General features: G+C 47.1%; 1 protein-coding gene and 1 pseudogene across 6 annotated transcripts in view; one reads left to right on the top strand and one right to left on the bottom strand.

Moving 5' to 3' along the window:
• The window catches only part of RADIL (Rap associating with DIL domain), a 119,873-nt gene that overhangs the window by 19,805 nt on the left and 78,443 nt on the right, over positions 1 to 21,625 (top strand). For 3 of the 5 annotated variants that reach the window (XM_053556885.1, XM_053556882.1, XM_053556887.1), the window contains exons 1-3: positions 16,052 to 16,119; positions 16,529 to 16,766; positions 19,965 to 20,562. In XM_053556885.1, coding sequence (XP_053412860.1) covers positions 20,028 to 20,562 — 535 coding nt within the window. In that variant the 5' untranslated portion in view covers positions 16,052 to 16,119; positions 16,529 to 16,766; positions 19,965 to 20,027. Of the gene's footprint in view, positions 1 to 16,014; positions 16,120 to 16,528; positions 16,767 to 19,964; positions 20,563 to 21,625 lie in introns of those variants that run through there. The other 2 variants (XM_053556883.1, XM_053556884.1) reach the window with 2 other exon arrangements.
• LOC128561972 (mitochondrial assembly of ribosomal large subunit protein 1-like) lies at positions 8,632 to 9,355 on the bottom strand (annotated as a pseudogene). The gene has a single exon (XR_008373359.1). The product of XR_008373359.1 is annotated as a mitochondrial assembly of ribosomal large subunit protein 1-like (transcript).

The following is a 21,625-nucleotide window of genomic DNA, read 5'->3' as shown; positions in this document are numbered from 1 at the left end:
TGTCTGATTCAGACTTCCCTCTCGGATAAGGATTATTGGCCGATCTTACAAACCAGAAGTCAGAGCACAGAGAAGCTTGGTGACTTTCTCCAGGGTACCTGGCCTCCACCTGGTGGAGCAAAGTTTAGAAGCCAGGAATATCTAATGCCCAAGCATCTTCCCTTTGACCAGGCCTTGCTGCTTCTGAGCAAACCCACTCCCCCAAGGAAGAAAGCTAAGCTTAAAAAATAATAATAATGTGTTTAAAATCTCTGGTATGTAGCCCAGTCAGTTTCCATGGTGTGCATATTCCCACTGTGGCTTATTTGTAGATACCAGGTGGCATTGCTGGACTACAAGCCAGGTCCAGCTTCCCACTGCTGCCCAGTGTGCCCCTCACGTAGCCCAGCCAGGAAGGCCAGGGGTTTGAAGTCATTGAGAACAACCCAGCCCTGAAGGATCCTTGTGCAGGGTGGATGGGTCTATCACTGAGAAGCTTGGGAGTCTGAATTTTGGAGCCTGTCAGACCTGACCCAAACCCAGCTCTGCATGGACCAGAATGCAACACCCTTGGGCAAGACCTTCAGTTCAGTGCCTCAGTTTCCATATTTATAAAATGGAGATTGCAATCAGCAAATGCTACATATCAGAGTGTTGGTTTTTTGTTTTTGTTTTTTACTTTTATAAAAAGGTCTCTTTTGGGAAGAACCCGTAGCTCACTGGGTAGGATGCCGGCCATATATACCAAAGCTGGCGGATTCAAACCAGGCCCGGGGGCCAGCTAAACAACAATGATAATTACAACAAAAAAAATAGACAGGCATTGTGGCGGCTGCCTATAGTCCCAGCTACTTGGGAGGCTGATGCAAGAGAATCACTTAAGCCTAACAGTTGAGGTTGCTGTGAGCTGTGATGCCCCAGCACTCTACCAAGGGCGACATAGTGAATCTCTATCTCAAAAAACAAACAAACAAAAAAAAAAATCCAGTCTCTTTCACTCTTTGGGGACTAAGGCTCAGAGAGTTTAAGCAGCTTGTCCAAGGGCACACAGCTGATGAATGGTGGACATGTGCTCTCCCCTTCCACTGTCTGCCTCCTGGAAACTGGCACCTCCACTCAGGGCGCCCAGACCATGAAAAGGGGCAGCTGCGATGGTGATGGGCACTGCCCCCCTGCTTCCTCTTGTTCACGTGCTCGCAAGGGTGTAACAAAGGCACATGATCTCATCCAGCACCCCTGTGCTCAGGCCAGGACAGTCATTTGGGGAAATGTATAGTCATGTGACTCCTAGTGGCTGGAAGGAGGGTGCTGGCTGCATGCTGGTGCACACTGCAGGAGATGGGTGCCCTGTTGGGAGGCTCCTGCTGTGCACAGCTGGCCACAAAGTCCACATCTCAGTCCAGCAGGCTTGGTGTGCAGGTCTGGAAAGATAGAGTTGCATGGACCTTGAATCTGAGCAGGAAGGGAAGGGACAGTAGGTTTGAGACCAGCATGGGCATGAGAGCAGGCACATGGGGCTGGGGGAGCTGGGGCTCAGCCTGTGTCTGCCAGTGCCCAGTTCAGTGTTCTTTCCCACATTCTGTTCTTTCTCAACTTTCTGGGCCCCTCTGCCCTCATCCCATGTGTAAGACAGTGGCCAACTCTGCCTGCTGCAGCGACCAGATGTGCAGCCCAGTGCCTCCTCCCACAGCCCGGTGCCTCCTGCAACCCGGTGCCTCCTCTAGCAGCCCGGCTGCATGAGGCACAGCTCCTCAAAGAGCCCACTTGTACATCTTCCTAGTCAGGGAAGGAGAAACTCCAGCCCTCCCTGGGACCTTGTGAACCATATGTGGATACAATATCCTTGAGCTCAGGGCCACCTGTGTGTGTGGCCCTTTTGTTCCAGTTTCCATATGTCCAAGCTTGGGTGGCACAGAAACAGGAGGTTTGGGGGCATCTTGGAAAAGGCTGGTGGTAGGAACCAGGAAAGGTGGGCTCTGCTTCCCACTTGCTGAGTGACTTAGGGCAGATTACTTCTCCTCTCTGGGTTTTCATCTGATCAGCTGTAAAATAGCTGATGACAGGACTGGCAGTCCTACTTAGCTGATGATAAGCTGCCAGTCTATCTGCCAGCTGTGCATGCCAGAAATAAGCACAAAGCCCACCAGGCAGGCATGGCAGGCCCCTCCCCAGCTTAAGGAGAGGTTTCTGGGGAGATGAGTGGGTTGTGGGCCCTACTTCTCCTAGGAGCAATGTGAAGACCCTCCTTCATGTGTGGACACCTCTAATCGATTCAACATGGGGAAAATAAAGAACCTCACGTGGCAGAGAACCAGTGGGCATCTGAAGGTGTTCTGTCTGTCTAATATAGCAGCTGTTAGCTGCAGGTGGCTGCTTAATACAAAGTCAACTAAAGTCAAATGAAATCATCCCACTAGCTCCATTTTAAGTGCTCAATACCCACGTGTGGCTGTGGCCACCAGCCATTTTGGACAACACAGATAAGAGCACATTTCCATCACTGCAGAATGTTCTGTTGGACGTCACTTGTGGTTCAGTGGCCTCAAGACCCCTCTTAGACATGATTGAGGATCTACCAAAGAACTTTTGTGTAGGTGGCCTATATCTATTAACATTCATTGTATTCAAAATGAAAACTGAGAATATTTAAAAATAGCTATTCATTCTTTTTTTTTTTTTTTGTACAGACAGAGTTTCACTTTATTGCCCTCGGTAGAGTGCCGTGGCGTCACACAGCTCACAGCAACCTCCAACTCCTGGGCTTAGGCGATTCTCCTGCCTCAGCCTCCCGAGTAGCTGGGACTACAGGCGCCCGCCACAACGCCCGGCTATTTTTTTTTTGTTGTTGTTGCAGTTTGGCCGGGGCTGGGTTTGAACCCGCCACCCTCGGTATATGGGGCCGGCGCCCCGCTCACTTAGCCACAGGCGCCACCCAGCTATTCATTCTTTTAAAGGTAACAAACTCACTACTTGTTATCTTAAGAAACATATTTTTCTATGAAAAATAACTGTATTTTTCCAAACAAAAAAAACAGTGTGGGGAGAAGAGTGGAATCGCTTGACATTTTTGCAACTCTATGGAGTGGCTCAAGAGGGCAGTTGGATTCTCCTGTCTGCTTTGCATTTGGTTCGGATGTCACATGTCAGGGAGTCTCTGAAAAACTTGGCTGCACAGTGATGAAGGAATACGAGGGTAAAAGACAAATAATGTCATGATATTATTATGAAAATAGTTAGGCTTCTTGACCTCCCTAAAAGGGGAGGGAGGGGATCCATGGGTCACCCAGACTAAACATTTGAGAACCACCAATCTAGAGTTTTCCCCTTCGTTTTGCAGCTGTTTCATCAGTGGCAGTTTTCATAGGCTGACACTACCCCCAGTTTAGCCATTTTAGCCTGTTTTATGCAGATCTGGAGATACGGGCAGGACAGGGAGCCAGGAGAGGTGTGAGCAATGGGATATGAGACTCTGGATGTTTGAGGGCAGGTGCCACAAGCACGGTACCCAGCTCTTAGTAGGTGCTCAGCACACATTTGTGTAATAAGCAGAGAAGGCAAACTTGGTCTTGGTCACATGGCCTCTCCACCTTCTCCTCTTCTGAGATTGGGAAGGCTCACCCAGGGCTGGGTTTGAACCCGCCACCCTTGGTATATGGGACTGGCGCTCTACCCACTGAGCCACAGGCGCCACCCAAATATTCAGGGTTTTTTGTGAGTCATTAAACCACTGGCAGGCAACGTGACATTGGCCAAGGTCGGAGTATTTACATCATGGTAACTGGCAAATGCCATGAGTCAGAGCTTAATGTTCCCTCCCCCTCAGAGCTGGTTGACCAGCACACTGCTGCCTGCACCCCATGCACACATTTTGCCTTCTACCCCCCCCACTTTATAGTACAACAGGTGAGACATACACATATGAACATGTGCGCATCCCTGTTCTCATCTATTTCTACCCCAAAACTTGGCAAGACAAAATCACTGGTTCCATGTTACATGGGGAAACTGAGGCTGCTCAGAGAGGTTGAGTGACTTGTCCAATGTCATCCAGCCAATGGGGGAGTGCTGGGATCTGGGTCATGTCCTCAGGTGTCACATCCTTCTTTTTCCATGGCACCACGCTGTTTTGCTTCCTAAGAGCTGAGATCTGGGCAGCAGGTAAAGACCATCTCCCTGAAGTCCTCCTGGCAGCCCTGTCTCCCAACTTCTGGATTCCTGGTTCTGTTAGTTTTGCCTGGGCTTTGAGAGATCTGAAGGTGCAAATGCTGATGTTCTCTGCTTCTGCCTTTGCCCAGACCACCTCAGGGAACTGGCAAAGGCGGGAACTCTCCCTGATGGGCAAGAGCACTTTGTTCTCAGAGCTTCCTGTCGGGCCTGGCAGCCCATGTGAGCCAAGCTCTGGGGAAGCCCTTTGTTGTTGGCACTCAAATGGTTAGGGAGGAAGCTGTGGGCACATCTCCTATAGTGTTCCTATCTACATAGCACCCGCAGGATAAAGGGGGCATTTAACTACTTTAATACGGCCATATTTTCTTTTAAAAAATTATGGGTGTGCACATAAGAGATGATTGCTTTTCTCCATTTGGCATTTTGAGAAGAGGATTTGGGATCCACTGAGCCATATGAAGTCACAGCTGATCATCACTGGTCTATACATGGGATTTCTCTGTTCACACACCTTTGGCTTATTCTGTTCTATTTGCAAACCTGGCTCCATTATGGGCTTTCAAATGACTTCTATCCCTGTTGCAGTGTGAGGAGGGAAAGGTGCACCATCCCAGCTGAGGCCAGCAGCCCTTCTAGGTAGAGCTGCCCTGTGTGTCCCATCACCTGCCCATTCCATCATCTGGGCTCCTGGGCACATGGCTTAGCCAACTTACTTCATTTACCTGCATATGTCAGTGTTTTCCAAATCTTTTTGATTAAGACCCATCCTAAGAAATACATCTCACACCATGATTCCAGTTTCCCCATCCATCACTGAAATAGGACCCACTTGGGTGATGTGCTCTGATATTCTAGTCTTACTCTGTTCAGTCTGCTATAATGAAATACTGTAGACTGGGTGGATTATATTCAACAGAAATTCATTCCTCGTGGTTCCGGAGGCTGAGAAGTCCAAGAACAAGGTATGGATAGATTCCATGTCTGGGTAGTCGGTGCCTTCTTCTTCTTTGTTTTTGCAGTTTTGGCCGGAGCAGGGTTTGAACCCGCCACCTCCGGCATATGGGGCCGGCGCTCTACTCCTTTGAGCCACAGGCACAGCCCAGTTGGTGCCTTCTTGCTGTGTCCTCACGTAGAGGAAGGAGCAAAAGGAGCTCTCTCACATCTGTTTTACTAGGGCACTAATCCCATTCATGAGGGCTCAGCTTCCATGACCTAATCATTTCCCAAAGGCTGTATCTCTTAATACCATCACCTTGGGGTTAGGCTTTCAACACAAACTTCAGGGGATACAAATATAGCACTATCCAATCCCATTCTTTTTATCCCATCCTTCCCTGCCCCCCACCCATCCTATTCTACCCCATGTCCTTCTTTTCAAGGTGTTGATGAATGCAGGCCAATGTTAGCTCAGGCAGGGAGGGCAGGGGACAGAGATTAGATCCACCCAAGAAAGGTGTGGACTCAATTTTGGAGAGGCTATTCTGTCTCTGTAAGAAATTTCAAAGTTTAGGCTCTGGCTTTCTGCCGAATGAACTGTCTGCCAGTCCTGTTTACATCACCAGGTTCCACTAGAAGCGTTTCCACTCCTGTGCAGGTACAGACTCTGCTATTTTCTAAGACCTCTCTCAGGTGGGTAGAGGGAGGGGAAAGGAGTTCTCTGATCGTCTTTCATACTCACTTTTATAGGCCTACAATGTCTACAATGTTTGAGAATGGCATTTGGGGCATGACTTTTTAAAAATGTCCTGCTGGTATGGACCACTTCTGTGTTTGTAAAATTGCTATTTTGTATTAACAAAGTATTTGATAAAATTTGTATTAAGAAAAAATAATACTTCTGGTGAATATTATTGTTTCCAGTGGAGTAGAACTTAAATAAAGAAAAATTTAAGATGCCTCATTCTTGATGAATTGTCTTTAAAATAAAACACTGTCAATTATTTTTATAAAAGTGATCTCTGTTTATTGTAGAAAATGGGGTACTTAGAAAAGTATAAAGCAAATTAATAACCCTGTATTAGCTATCTATTGCTGCATATAACAAATTATCCTAAAATGGTGGTTTAGCAAAGTGATCATCTTCATCTTTTGTGGTTTCTGAGGGTCAAGAATGCAGAGTCTGGTCTCAGCTGGAGGACAGGGACATTGAGGCTGGACTCCTCTGGAGGCCTGTTCACTCTTGTCTGGGGGCTGATGCTGGTGGCTGGCTGGGACTTTAACTGGAAGATTGGCTAAACATCCTGTTTTAAAATGTTTAAGTTTTATTATTACTCAGGTATGAGGCCAACAGATCAGGAGATGATTGCCATTGACAACATAATTTGTTATTCACAGATCCCAAGAAGAGAAGAAGGGGTCATGTTAGCTGGGCAGGGTCACATAGAAAGCGCTAGGATTGGTCAGGGGGTCAGGGATAGGGTGGCCATGGGGGAAATATGGACATGAACTTTTATTGTGGTTTCTGTAGAAAGGAGTGGGTGAAGTAGTGTAAGCAGGCTTAGGATTGGCTGGTTTGAATGATTTTAGCAGGCTCTGGGTTGTAGGGGCTATCCTGAATTGTCTGATACTTAGCCCTAGGGTGATAAGGGTGGGGGAATATCAGCCTGGAATATAAAAGCCCAACAGAGGAGGTGGGAAGGTGAGCTCTGGATTGGTTGGTTTGCACAGGAAAGGCACACTTGATGGCCACTTCCTAGGAATTGGCTAGCCCTGGGAGGTACAGTCTTTCCAGGGTCAGATGTCAAAACAGACTTTTTATTTTGTCAGAATAAAAATGCACGCTTAATGAACACCCACATGACCCACATGTGACTTCCCCATGTGGCTTAGGCTTCCTTATAACATAGTGGCTGGGTCCTAAGGCAAGTGTCTCAAGAGAAAGAGCTAGGCAGGAGATGCATTGCCTTTTATGACCTAGCACTGGAAGTCACACATCATCGTTTCTGCCTTATTCCATTGGCTGAGGCAGCTAAAAAAGTCCTCCCAAAGAGAGGGACTGTAGACTGCTCTCCCCAGCACCTGTTGGAGGTAAGTGCACAGTACGATGTAAGAAAAGCATGTGTAACAGAATCAGTATTTGGTGTGTCTGTCTTTGGAAATTGCAATCTGCTATGAATTCTGATAACCACTGTTATTATTTCTACCTGTTCTATTTACACCTTTTATTTTTATTAATTAATTTACTTGCTGATATTTTTAGCTCACAAATAAAAATTGTGTATATTTATTGTGCAGAACATTATGTTTTGAAATATGTATACTTGTGGAATGGCTCAAGCAATCTCATTAACCATAAACATTATCCACATACTTAACATATTTTGAGGGAGATTGTACATCTTTTATAAAACACCTTTACTGAGATGTAATTCACATACCATAGGTTATCTATTAAAGTGTATGATTCAAGGGTCTTTAGTATAGTCACAGCTATGTGCAACCATCAGAGTCAGTTTTAGAACATTTTTATTACCCCAGAAAGACTACCATGCCCCTTAAACACCATGCATAGGTTCCCACATCTCTCTCTCTAGCCTAAGAAAACTTTAATCTATGTTGTCTCTAAGAATTTGCCTATTTTAGATATTTAATTTGAAAGGAATCAGGTAACATTTGTCCTTTTGTGTCTGGCTTATTCACTTAGTGTGTTTTCAAGATTCATTCATGCTGTAGCATCTATCAGTTAGTTTTTACAGCCAGATAATATTCTGTTTATTGATATACCACATTGTGAATAATGCTTCTGTAAACATTCTTGTATAAGTTTTTCTGCAGAAACGTGTTTTCATTTGTCTCAGGACTGTATCAAGGAGTAAAATGGCTGGGTCATATGGGAACTCTATGTTTCATCATTTGAGGGCCTGTCAGATGGTTTCCCAAAGTATGTGCACCATTCCCACTAGCGATGCACTATGTATAAGGGTTCTGACTTCTCCACATCCTCACCAATATTTTATACTTTTTTTTTTTGATAGGATCTCATTATGTTGCTGAAGTTGGAATGCAGTGGTTTGATCATAGCTCACTGTAACCTCCAACTCCTGGGCTCAAGTGATCCTCTTGCCTCAGGCTCCCAAGTGGCTGTGACTATAGGCATGTGCCACTCTGCCCGGCTAATTAAAAAGGTTTATTTTTCTTTAGAGATGGCGTCTTGATATGTTGTCCAGGCTGGTTTCGAACTCCTGGCTTCAAGTGACCCTCCCAAAGTGTTGGGATTACAGGGCATGAGCAACCAGGCCCAGCCTACACATCTTTTTGAATGTGATTTTATAAGGGAGGAGTAATGTGTTATTAATTAAATTTTGTGATCTTGGATAACTTTGTTACCGTCTCTTGGCTTCAGGTCCACATCAGCAAAGTGCAGACATTGGATTAAATGGACTTTTACACATTTCTTTTCTTGGGAACTGGAGAGAAGACCAAATCTTTTCACTTCAAATTTGAAATTTCTCAACATATTAAAAAAAGTTAATACAAAGTATTTTCTTTTTGAAATGACTAAAGCAGTTCATACAACTTTATTCACATTTGAACTCCACTGGAGTCAGAGATGAAGTGTCATCTTCTCTTCCAAGAATGAAGTCTTTAGGTAATGTCTCAGGTGCTATTTGAGCCAACTGGTCATCGTAAGAATGGAGAGTCCATAATTTCTCTAATTCACAGATTTCTCTGGTTTCTAGAAGCATCAAATGAAGCATCATGCTGCCAAAACCCACACTATATCCAGTCATCAGTGTCCTTCCCTTCGATCTTAATTTAAGGCCCTTACTTTTCAGGTATTTGTACATTTTCACAATGTATATGCCATGGCATGCAAGTGTTGGGTAGAAGTTCCACTACTAAATACATAGTAATCTGTGTATTTCATTTCTGGAGGAACCTTGATTACACAAATATCTCTTGCATTTTCTTGCCTTGGTAGTTAAACCATCATATTGATGTCAAACTTGGGACCAATATGATCTGCTGTGCTAGAGTCTGGGTGTCCTTTGATGGGTATCCCCTCTACCTGCTCCTCCAGCTGGAGCTTGCTGTGCAGGCCATGCATGGGGTTGGGGATGAGGCAGGCCCAGCTGAAGGCTGGTCCTGCAGAAAGCAGTTCCACCCCCAGCAGCCGAAACCAGGGCCCAGTTCCAGCTGCTACTTGGGACAGGACTGCATGCCACAAAAGTGGCCAGAGCCACCCAGATACATAGCTGTCTGTCCCCATTGCCATTGTCTGGCATGCAAAGTATTTTATTTCATAATTCTTTTTCTTATGCATGCATCATAAACTAAACCGTACCTTCTACCAAATATTAATCAATGACAAGTCAAGTAAACAAATAAAAAATTAATATTAATGGAATCATCAGACCCAACTAATCATATATGATTCAACAATGGGTTTCTTTGGGCCACATGTGTTCTTTCGTGACTTTATGTAATGTCCACATCACATGGTCATATTTTTGGCCAATGATATTGATCTTGACTTTTACGTGGATTGAAATACATAAACTTTTCGACATTTTCCTAGTTCCAAGAGCACTAGAATTTCCAAAGCCTTCAGCATATGAATAGTTTAATACCCACTGAGGCAGATGATTTCTGAGCTCCCTCCTGGCCTAAAAGGTTTTTTAACAATTAAGTAAACGTGGTTTGAGGTTCTTCAGAATAGGTCAAACACTCAAAAATAAAGTATCTTAACACAATCCATTTTTCTGGACTGAAACCTATCTTGTGTGTTTATTTGTCTTAGTTGAACACATTCATACCCATGGCGTTGATTCCTATCCATTTGCTTATGGCTCCCTAATCAATATTTTCCACTTAAATATCTTACCTGAGCTGCAGATCCATAGTGGCAACTCCCTACTGGGTATCTATGTAAGAATATATGTATAGGCTTCAATTTCCTATCTCAAAAGAAGATCTCTCTGTACCCCTAGATTTTCTTCTCCTTCACATCCCTGTGTTGGTGATTGTGCCTTCATCTGCTTGCTTACCAAAGCCAGAAATCTGGATGCCACCTGATTCCTCCCTTTCCATCACCTTCTTCACATTGTGGGCTGGGAGATTAAATAACAGAATTTTATTATCTCATAGCTCAGTTGGCTAGAAGTCCAAGATGAAGGTGTTGGTAGGATTGATTCCTCCTGGAGGGTGTGAGGGAGAATTTTTTCCAGTCTTCTCTTCTAGCTTATGGTGGGTATATGACAGTCTTTGGTGTTCCTTGTCTTGTAGAAGGAACAATGATCTCTACCTTCATCTTTACATTGCATTTTCCCTGTGCGTGTGTCTGTGTGAAAGTCCCCCCCCCTTGTGTGAGGGCACCATATGCACAGGGTCAGAGCCTACCCTAATGACCCCACTTTAACTCCATCACCTCCTTAAAGACTCTGTTTCCAAATAAGATCACATTCTGAGGTTCTGGGGACACAATTTTACCCAAAATGTGCACCATCAAATCCTGCCAATGCTGCCTCTTGAACATCACTCACTTTGTCCAATTTTCCCCAGCACTGCTGTGTCTTTCCCCACAACACCATCACCTTTCACTCACAGCCCCCAAGTTTCCTTTTCCATTTCCAGTCTTGACCCTGTCCAGTCTTTCCAAAGCACAAAGCTGACCAGGTCACTCTTTTGCATAAAATCATTGTATGGCTCCCTTCTGTTCCCAAGGTATAGTCAAAATTCCTTTGTGGCTGCATAGTCATGCTACTTTGATTGCAAGTCATTAAGAAGAAAAGAGGATTAATAAGCTTATGACATCCAGCAGGGCAGCAGTGAGATAGTCATAGCAGTGGGGACCAAGAACTTTAGGGCTGTCAGTCTTACTTGCTGTTTTTTTGCTTCATTTTTCTTTGGGTGTAAGCTTCATTTTCTTAGACAAATTTCTCCACTTAGAGGCTATGGCCATTGCACTTTTTTTTTTGGGGGGGGGGCACATTTTTACTGATCCCTGATGCTTGAAGAGGAAAGGCTTACTCCTCATAATAGTTCCAAAAGGAAAAAAATCACAGGGAAGTATTCTGATTGGTCTGGACTGAGTCACATGATTATCTCTGAACCAATCACTGTGGCCTAGACCCATTTTTAACAGATGACCCATTGGGAACACATAGAGATAGGAAGAGGAGGGGTGGGAAGGGGAAAGAAGCACAGGCCTGACTCATGGCGACTCATGAGTGGGCAGTCACTCCAGTTTTCCTGAATCAAAACATGGCACACAAGGCTATAGCAGATACCAGTGCCTGCTTCCCAAATCCAAATCTATTGCCTATTCTCCCTGGGAACCTTGCAATGCTATGTTTCACATACTCTCTGGCAGGTGAGTGTGGTTTAGTCAATCATATGTGATCCATTAAAACTTCCTACACAGAAAAACTCTTCCTTTCCTTAACCCCTGAGTGAAGAGGATTTTGAATCCCCAGAGAGGGGAAGAGCCACAGCTTGGAAGGAGCTTGAATATGCCCATTAATTAAGAATGCTCACTTTGAACTTCATCACAGGAAGGAGAAATCTACGCCTATTCTGTTAAGCCATTAAAATTATAGGATTCATGTATTTTGTGGCTAATATTACCACAATGAATACAATGACCTCTTATGATCTGTTGTCTGAGGCTTGAATCCTGGCTCTGCTGCTTCCTAGAAATGTGACTTTCATCTAGTAAATTGTCCTTAACTCAGGTGCACTCATTTCTAAAATAGACCTAATAATGTCAGCTATAGAGATGGAGGTGTGGTGTTTAGTTCTATCTGGTGAGTTGTATTATTTATCCATAATTCTTCCTCCCTGCCCATCCTTGACATGGACATATATCTCCATGGGAAGAGTACACTATCCTGACCCACAGATATTGGGCTTAGCATGTGATTTGTTTGGCCAATGAAATGTTGGTGGATATTACATCACCACCAACATGCATATGCTTTAAATTTAGCTCAGGTGGTTTGGCTTGGGTGTTTGAACTGCTGCCATCTATGGTGAGAAGAACATGCCCCTGGTAAGTGCAGCTCCAGGGATCAGGTCTGAGTCTAAACCCAACCAATTCAAGACAGGCTCTCCAGAACCACTGGCAACCTGCAGACCCATGGGCAAGAACAATACACACTGGAGTGTTGGGGTTGTTATGTAGCGCTGCTTCAGCAACAGCTGGCCAATATGAATTTGTCTCACTGCATGAAAATGATCTGTTCATTGTTCATCAGAGTGTAAGCTTCTTGAGGATGTCTTGCTGACCTCTGCAAGCTTGGTACCCTGTACACTAATGGTGCCAGGAGGTACTAAATTGTTGCCTGAAAGTTGGTCCACATGAAATATGGGAAGAAAAATAACAATTGTCGAGTTTGAGGCTGATGAGTTTACTTGGAATAGCCAAACCAAAGTGCAGCCATTTCTTAGCATGGAATGTGTCAAGAATGGATCAAGTGACTTGTTCTGACAGCCCCAATAGGGACACTGGATGTACTGGTCCTCAAAGCAAAGGCTGGAGTCCGAGACTTCCTGCTACCATCTGCCCTTCCTCTTCTCTAGGTCCTCTAAGGGCCCAGTTCCTGTCCTTTTGTCCTTAACAAGGTGCTTTTCCTTTGGGCTCAACTAATCCTTTCGTTATGTGAGTCCCAGGACTCTGCAGCTCAACTCTCCATTTTTGCCCAGTGGATTTACAGAGACACTTAACAACTCAACAGTTTGAAAGCTTATTTTGATCACCTGCCCAGGTGCTAGGAGCTGGGATACAAAGATGAATAACTCTGGACTTGCCCTTGAAAAGCTTCCAGTTGAGGGAGGGAGTGGGAGTGGATGGAAATTTATTCATTCACTGACTCATTTAACAAATATTTACTGAGTACCTACTATGTGCCAAGTATAACATAAAAAAGACAGATAGGCCCCTGCTTTTCAGGAACACAAATCCTAGTGCATATTACATACACCGAGATAATGATAATTCTCTATGAGTTAAACAAAACAGGTAGTAAAATAGAGAATGGCTGGAGGGTGATGGTCAAGAGGTGGTCAGGAGATGAGGGTGGGGTGCAGCAGGAAGGGCTGGGTTGGTTAGGACAGCTGGAGGGAAGGTTTCAGGAGTGATAACAGAAGTTCCAAAAGGGTGAAGCTCTGTGGCACAGGAGCAGGGTTATGTAAGCCTTACTTTATTCTAAAAGTAAAAGGAAGTTATTAGAGAATTATTGGTGGAGGAGTTTAAAGAACATAGTGTGATTATTGTGGGCGTACTTAATGGAAAGGTAACAAAAGGCTACAGGAGCACAGAGGAGGGTATGCAGTCAAGTCTGGGAGACAGGACGGCCCTGCTGGATAAGGGATTGTAGTTATTTATTGCTGCATAACACACTGCCTCTGAGACTTGATGCTTAAGTCAATAGTAAACACCATCTCACGGTTTCCCAGGGTTGGGAATTTGGGACTATCTTTGCTGGTGGTAGTGGTGGTGGGGTGTCCTGGCTCAGAGTCCCTTGTTAGATTGCAGTCAGAATGTTGGTCAGCATTCTGAAGGCTCCTGTAGCTAGAAGACCCACACCCAAGAGGGCTTATTGACACAGATGGTGAATTGGTGCTATTGGTGGGAAGCCTTAATTTCTTGCCTTATAAACCTCTCTAGAGCTGCTTGAGTGTCTTCCCAACATCATGGCTGGCTTACCTCAGAGCCAGTGAGAGAGCAAGGGCAGAAACCATGTCTTTTATTATTACCTCCAGAAGTAAGTGTCATTTTGGTAATATCTTATTGGTTGCACAAGTCGAACCTATTCAACATGGGCCCACACAGGGTCATGAAAACAAGGAGGTGCAAATCACCGGAGGCAATCTTGGAGGCTTGCTGCCACAAAAGTAAACGCTCACTTTAAGATCTGAGTCTTAAAGGATGAGTAAAAATTAACCAGATGATGAATGTTGGTATTATGGGATGAATTTCATCCCCCTGAAATTCATATGTTGAAGCTTTAACTTCAACATATGTGACTATATTTGGAAGTACGGCCTTTAATGAGGTGATCAAGTTAAAACGAGCCTGTTAGGATGGGCTCTAATTCAATCTGACTGGCATCCTTATAAGAAGAGGAAATTGGACACACAAAGAATCATCAGGGAGGTGCCTGTACAGGTGAGGACACAACCAGGAAGGGCTGTCTGCAAGCCAATGAGAGAGGCCTCAGAAGAAACCAACCTGCTGACAACTTGATCTTGGACTTCTAGCCCCCAGAATTGTGTGATACAATAAATTTCTGTTGTTTAAGCCCCCCCAAACTGTGGTATTTTATTACAGCATCTTGAGCAAACTAATGCAGCTGGAAAGATATTTCAAGGCAGAAGAACTGGCCTGAGCAAAAAGACACAGAGGTGTGAAATAATGTAAAATACTATTACTAGATCCTGAGAAGGGGCCAGCGACGTTTTTTTTTTTAAAGGTCAGATAATAAATATTTTAGGCTTTTGGACTATAAAATCTCTGTTGCATGAAAGCAATATGTAAATAAATGGAGGTTGCTGTGTTCAAAGAAAACTTTTATTTACAAGAACAAATGGCAGCCCAGATCTGGCCCCCAGACTATAGTTTGCTGTCTCTGATAATAAGGCATGTGGAGAGCAGGAGATGGGCCCTGGTCATGGAGAGGAATACCTTAGGAGAAAAACCCAGGCCTAAACCCAGGCTCTCCTTCCAGCTCTGATAATTGCCTCTTCAAGGCTGCCATTGTTCATGTGCACCTGAATTGAAATAGTGAACCAGGGCATTTAGCTACAGCATCCTTAGGTAGGCAGGTGTATATGGAGGTGTCCTGTGGTCCTAGTTCAATTCTTGGCTCTGCTTCTGGTAGTCTGACCTTTCGGAGCCTCTATTTTCCCATCTGAAAAGTGGGAGTAATAACATCTGCCTCATGAGAGTTGAGGTGAGCATAGAGACGACCTAGGTAAGTCACCCCAGGACCTGGCACACAGTAGCTGTTATGTCAATGTCTGTTTCTACTCTCTTCCCCCACGCAGAATATGAGGTCACGCCTATAAATCATTATACCCCAATAGCTGTCAACAAAAAAGTTTACTCCCAGGGTCTGCATTCTGCATATTGATAGCTGAGGCCGCTTCAGTCTCTCAGGACTAGACCACAGCAGCGTGGTGCAAAAAGGATCTGTCGGTAAGAAGCATTTCTTGCAGGTGAAATCTGAACTAGAGGTCCACGGGCATGAGCCTCTTCTTAAAGAAGCTCCCAGGGAGGGCGGTAGGGGCCATAGTCCCAGGACTGACTGGTCTCTGTTTTGCATCATTTAAAGCAAGAGTGCCATGATCTGATTTGTTTTTTTTCAAACTCTGGGTGGGAGACAGAGTGTAGGGAAGAGAGAACTCACCACCCTTGTTCGGTGTTCATTAAGGCGGGGGGGGGGGTCACAGCTCTGCCCGCCCCGCCTACCCCACTCACTGGGCTACTAGAAGGTGGGGACCGAAACATAGCCCTGCCGACACCAGAGCAGAGTCCACGAGCGCTACAGGGGCTTAGCACTAGCCAGGCCTTCCTGCTCAGCTCCTGCCCTTCACTCTGCTGGAGGGTGCTGGGGGAATTAAGCAGCTGGCTTGGCGTCTTCGCACCTAACCCCACCCCTCTCCCTGAGCCCCACCCTTCCCTCGAGGCCCCGCCCCTGACGCCCCGTCCTCATCCATTGGAAGGCCAGCAGGGGGCGCCAGCATACAGTCTACCATCCCTCGCCGGTTGGCCCCGCCCCTCCCATAGGACCCCCGCCATGGTTTTGTTTCTGCCTATTGGGCGTCGAGGTGCCTGCTCACTCCCTGCCCCTTCTCGCCCCGCCCACCCCACGCGGCATCCCCGTCCGTTGTGAGGCCCCGCCTACCCTGAGCGGCCCCGCCCCGTCCGTTGGGCGGCCGGCAGGAGGCGCCGCGGTGCGCGCGGGTGCGGGCTCGGGCTAACCGCTGAGGAGTGGTGCGGGAACGTGGCGGCGGCTGCGGGCTGTGCGGGCGGTGAGTGCAGGGTGCGCGAGAGGGTCGCGGAGGCGGGGGCCGCGCCGACAGTGTGGTTCGGCGTCTGCCGGGGGCACGAAGGGCGCGGGCTGGGGGCCGCTGGGCGCGCACGGGGCACCTTTCGGCCGCAGACCGGGGTGCTGAGGGCAGGGTTGTTCAGTTGCCATGGAAACCACAGGCGAAGGCGGCCTGCGGGGTCCCGTGGGCTTGGCGAGGCTGTGGCCGCTCGCAAGCCTCGCAGCGTGGTCTTTGGCCCGGGTTCCAGCGTCCACCTCCCGGAGGAACCCGGGGCCCTCAGTTTCCCGGGCAGCCCTTGGAAGGGAACGCCTGGCTTGGGGTGCCCCGGGCAGCAAAGCGCTGGGGTCCGCGCGCGCTCCCGCTCACACTCCGTCCCTGTTTCCCTTTCCAGACAGCGCGCGCCAGCCGAAAGCGTCGTTTCCCCGCTCTTTCTGTGCCACTTCCAGCCCTGGACAAATACCACTTCTAAGAAAACACGCTGAGCCGGTGTGGCTGCGTCCTCTGTCGCCTGTCAAGTGTTTGGTTAATTTGAATTGCCGCAAGAATTTTTGCTTGCCCGTCTCTCGGGTTAGCATGAGCCACCTCTGCATTCCAGAGGGAGCCAGTCTCTAGTTCCACTGGGAGAGAAAGTAGGTCCCCTCTCCAGATGCCAGGCGCACATGAATTATGTTTGCATTTAAAGGCACGGCTCCAGCTGGAGCTGTAAAGATAGGATTTATGGAGGGAGGATAAAGCAAAGTGTGCAAAGCACTCTGCATTTTCCCTCCTGGTGGAAACGATAATGGGTTCCACATTGTCCTCCTGGACAAGAGAGGTCCCTCCACCCATGTCGTCAGCCCGGCACTGACCTCACTCCCTGCACTGCCGCTGTGACTTGAGCTTGTTTTCCATCAGAAACCGGACTCTTCCCTAAGAACAAGAGAAAACATTCTCTAAGAACAGTGTCCTGCACACTCGCTCTCAGGGCCCTGAGCTTTACCCAAGTGTTTATGTGACAGAGGAGAGAATTTAGCAGAAAAGGAAAAGGCAGGTCACACTTCCAAAAAAACAGATCTGGTTACTCAGGGCGAGCTCTGCTTGGTAGCATTTTTCTGCACTCCCCTTGGACTTTCACAAAACGAATCCCATTTTGACAAACTGGCTGTCATCTGCATTCTGTGATTTGGGGGAGGGATGTGAGCATAAGGAGACAAAAACTTTCTTGAAAGCCCTAAAACAGATAAGTTTTGTGTGAACAGGGAATCGATGGGGGCTTAAGAAGAGTTAGAGGAAAGAGATGAATCACATTTTCTCTGTTTACATTTTCCCCTTCTTTTTATGATATTGCTAACTCTGCCTTAGAATCTGCCACAGGAGACTGCTGGAAAAGAGGGAGAGGCGCTCCTAAAGTTCAAGCTTCCAAGGACCCTGGCAGTTGAATATTTGTCGTTCTCTATTTCTTTTTTATTAAAGCAGAATTGTATAAATGTCAGACCTTACAAAACTTGCCTTCACTCCTGGGCACAAGGTACCAAGTTCACTCCTCTATTGTATCTGGGGGCCTTTTGAATTTTTGTGTTGCTTCATGACTTTCCTGCAACTTGGGCTTTCTCCTGCCCAGAGATGATTTCTGCAGTTTTTGGTGTCATATTTACATTTACATTCGTACATTATCTCCTGAGGCAGAGGCTTCCTAAGCTACAAGCTACCTGTTGTACTGTGGATCACTTGGACTTTGGCTTGGGGCCCTGGAGAGTCTACATCTGAAACGATCACTATGCTAAGAGTGTCCATGGAAGGTCAGGCTCTCTGAGAGTGCATGCTGTCAGTGGCCTCTGAGGAAGGGGTTTCTCCTGAGACACGTGGGAAATTTTGAGAGCAGAGTTGTGTAACTTTCAGGGATGGTTAGTAAGAGGCTCTTGGAAGGGTTTTGTCCTCTGAACCTAAGGACTCATTTTGAAAACCGACTACAGAAGGCTCAGGTTAAATTGGGAGTGGTTTGAAGCTGCTGGCGTGGTTTGCACAGGCAGGGCCATGTGTGATGCAAGCACTACCTAAAAGTGCTTTGATTGTAAATTAAATTGAGGCCTCTGATGGGTCCATGAGGGAAGCTTTGGCCAGCCCAGGGCTTCTTAGAATTTGACAAGGAGGACAGGAGTCACATGTTTCTTGGGAGGAGAAACAGAGTCCTTAACTTACAACACCTTGATGGATTGGCTGTGTAAGGCCAAAGAAAATCTGATGCTTGGTCTGCTCCACCTTGCTGTGTTAAAGCAAGTTTAGGTGTTTAGAAAGCCAGTGCATAATGAGAGGCTCTGTGGTGATGAACTGCAAGCATGAAGTTACAGGAAAAGGACAGGTGTCAGCTGCCAGCCCATGAGGCAAATGTCAGCATTTGGAACCCAGTCCAAAGCATTTCTGAAGAGTTCTTATTCCTCTGAGAAAGTGTGCTACTGCCTGATGGGCTGGTTACTGAGGGGTCAAAGGCAGTCTGCTACCTGCCCTTATCCATGACTGATCCCAAGTGACAGGTGGCAGGGCCCCAACGTGCTAAGGCCTGGACAGTTTCATTGTTTGGTTCTTTACAGGCTGGTGGGGCTCTTTTTTCTTGAGGGATTTCTTTTGCCCTAAGCAGCCCCTTTCCTTTCCAAAAGTCTTTTCCAGTGCTTGCACAGCTGTGAGTCCAGCCAGGGAATATAAGTTGATTTCACTGAGTTTAGTGCTGACCCGAGTCATAGTGGCAGGTGACCTGGGCCACTCCTTCCACAGCCTTCTAGAAAATAGACTTTTCTCCTTGGGTCATTAGTCTGTCTGTCTTTGTTTTTGGTGGGAGCAAGAGCACAGAAGTGGGGTACGGTGATCATCAGTGTGGGTGCAGTTTTTGGAGCCTGAGGCCAAGCCTCAGGTTTTACCAAGTGGAGACCTGTCCTGCTCCTTCCCTGCCCTACTGTTCTCTCAAGAGATTTGTGAGAATGACAAAACCATCTAGAACTCTAAGCCCCTGGAGCACTAAGGGCATTAGAATTATGATTTTATGATGCACTAGAGCACCACAGAGCTGTTTTCTGCACAAGATTGTGTCCCTCTGGCCTGGAGTGGGCCAAACACCCGGCCGAAGGAGGGAGGTGGGTGGAACACACACATTCCACTCGTGCTTCCAGCTGTTCCATACGAGTTCTTTGTGTCTACAGTGGTTGTTGTGGGGACATTCTAACACTGCCCTACCTGGGAAATAGTATTTTTTTCGAGCCAGGCTGGGTCTCTTTAGCCTGGTTGTTGCATTCTTGGGGTTCGTGTTTGTGTTATGTTATTCCTCTGTTAATGTGACTGCAGTATTTTTCCCTAGTTCCACTGTTTGCAATTGATTTTCTGCAGTACAGACTGGGGTGCAGGAGATGGAGTTGATAGAGAGTTGTCTGCCTCCTCCATGCTGGGTGGTGGCTCCTGGGTGGTACGGAGCCAGCCCTGCGAAGTCTGCTCTGTGGTGCAGCCTTAGCTCAGTGTCAGTCACTCTAACGTGATATGCTCTGCACGGGGTGCACCAGGCCTAGCACTTCGCAGAAATCCGAATCCTGCAGCAGAGCATGTCTTACCATGGTGACCTCATTATGCTTCCTAGTAATGGCTTTCCTTGAAGAGCAGCTCAGCCCGTTCCACCTGCTTGTCCTTGGCTGCTGTAGGTTCTAACGGTCACATCCTCCACTTGGGCTCTGTTAGGACTGGGCCCTGGGTGGCAGGTCTGTAGGCTGGGCTGCCAAGGGGCCCGTGATGTCCACTGGGCTCTCTTGGGTCTTGCTGGCCCTCATGCTCATGATGGCTGGTGCTAACCTCTTCCTTGTTCCTTCCAGGGCACGATCTTTCCTCACTCTTTGGCTGCAGCCTTGGTTCTTGTCCATGAAGACCTGCCCACCATGTTTTATGGGACTCACTTCATCATGTCTCCACCCGCCAAGGGCAAGCTGAAGCGGCAAGGCCAGCTGTTGTCCAGTGTATTGTCCAGGACTTTGAGCTACAAGCACCGGGACCTGGACCCCACCTTCTCCAGCCTGGGTGCCAGCGATGACCCCTCTGAGCTTTCCACCCAGCTCTCAGCCCCAGGGGTCCTGAAGGTGTTTGGGGATAGTGTCTGCACAGGTACCCACTACAAGAGTGTCCTGGCCACTGGCACCTCCAGTGCCCGGGAGCTGGTGAAGGAGGCACTAGAGCGATACGCCCTGGACCCCACACATGCCAGCCAGTATGTGCTGTGTGATGTGGTGGGCCAAGCTGGGGATGCTGGGCAGCGGTGGCAGGCCCAGTGCTTTCGAGTATTTGGGGATAATGAGAAGCCTCTCTTGATTCAAGAGTTGTGGAAACCCCGAGAAGGCTTATCACGGAGGTTTGAGCTGAGAAAGAGATCAGATGTGGAAGAGCTGGCAGCCAAGGACGTGGACACCACCACAGCAGGTGAGGAAGGGATGGAAGGCGCTGGAAGAACCATGAGTCTGAATGCTGAGAGGACTGGTCAGGGGAAGATGAACAGGAATAGTGTGTGGGTGTGTTTGGGGGTCACTTGGGGATGTGTTTGCACCACGGGGGTGGCTGAAGTCTGTGTTGACGCCTTTCTCTTAAGTTCACTAGTGGAAATTGTAGTATGTCTACATTGCAGGGTGCCTGCCAGTGTTCTTCAGTGGCTGCTGATATTCTTGCAGTATTTTAGGCCAGGTCCACTCCTTTAAAGGTCTAATCAGATCATTGCCCAGTTCTTCATCCAGCATCTCATTAGCTGCAGGGAGCTGTGCTCACCTCATTACATGGGAGGTTACAGACATATGGCAGCAAGTTCCTCAGCACCGGGCACCTTGTGGGAATGTTTGGGGCAATCAAGTGAAAAGACAAGGAAGGAAACTGTCCCCAAACCCTTGCAGCCTAGCTGGGGTGCAAGGTCTCAAAGGCAATGAGGGTGTGCCCAATGAGCAGTGGATCTGGGGGCATCTGGGCAGTTGGAGACCTTTGGGGGCAGCCCAGCCTAGGGTAGTTGGCCACTGGCTAATAGGGAAGTGCCGGGCGGGGAAGCACTGGGTAACTATCTCAGGGGTCAAGAGCCCTGTGGCTTGGGGTCTGTGGCTTTGTTTCTGGTTATTATTCAATTGGTGGAAAGAAGTTGATTGTCTTAATAGGTGCACCATAAAAATAATTTTGTCAAATCCTGAAAGATTCTTTCATGTATTTCAGATCATGTTTGACTTTTTCTTAGTTTCATGTAAAAGCAGTTGCTTCACACAAGAAAGGCTTATGTGCCCAGAGTTAAGGGGGTACTTAGCAGATGCTTTGGGGTAGAAAGGGACTTCAGCCCTCACTGATGTCTTGTGTGCGTCATGGCCATTCCTTTCTGCTTCCTGGTCTGGAGAATGGGGAGAATGACACATTCCCAGCAGGGTTAATGGAGTGATGTGTGAGGAGCCCTCAGCAGGTGCTGCTGTGCTGGCATGGTTGTAACTGTTGTCAGTGGTCTAACGCGTGTTCTGTG

Source organism: Nycticebus coucang, chromosome 12 (genome assembly GCF_027406575.1).
Source record: "Nycticebus coucang isolate mNycCou1 chromosome 12, mNycCou1.pri, whole genome shotgun sequence".
NCBI lineage: Eukaryota > Metazoa > Chordata > Mammalia > Primates > Lorisidae > Nycticebus > Nycticebus coucang.
The sequence above is the reverse complement of the archived record's forward strand: the minus strand, read 5'-3'. Positions and strand labels throughout refer to the sequence as shown.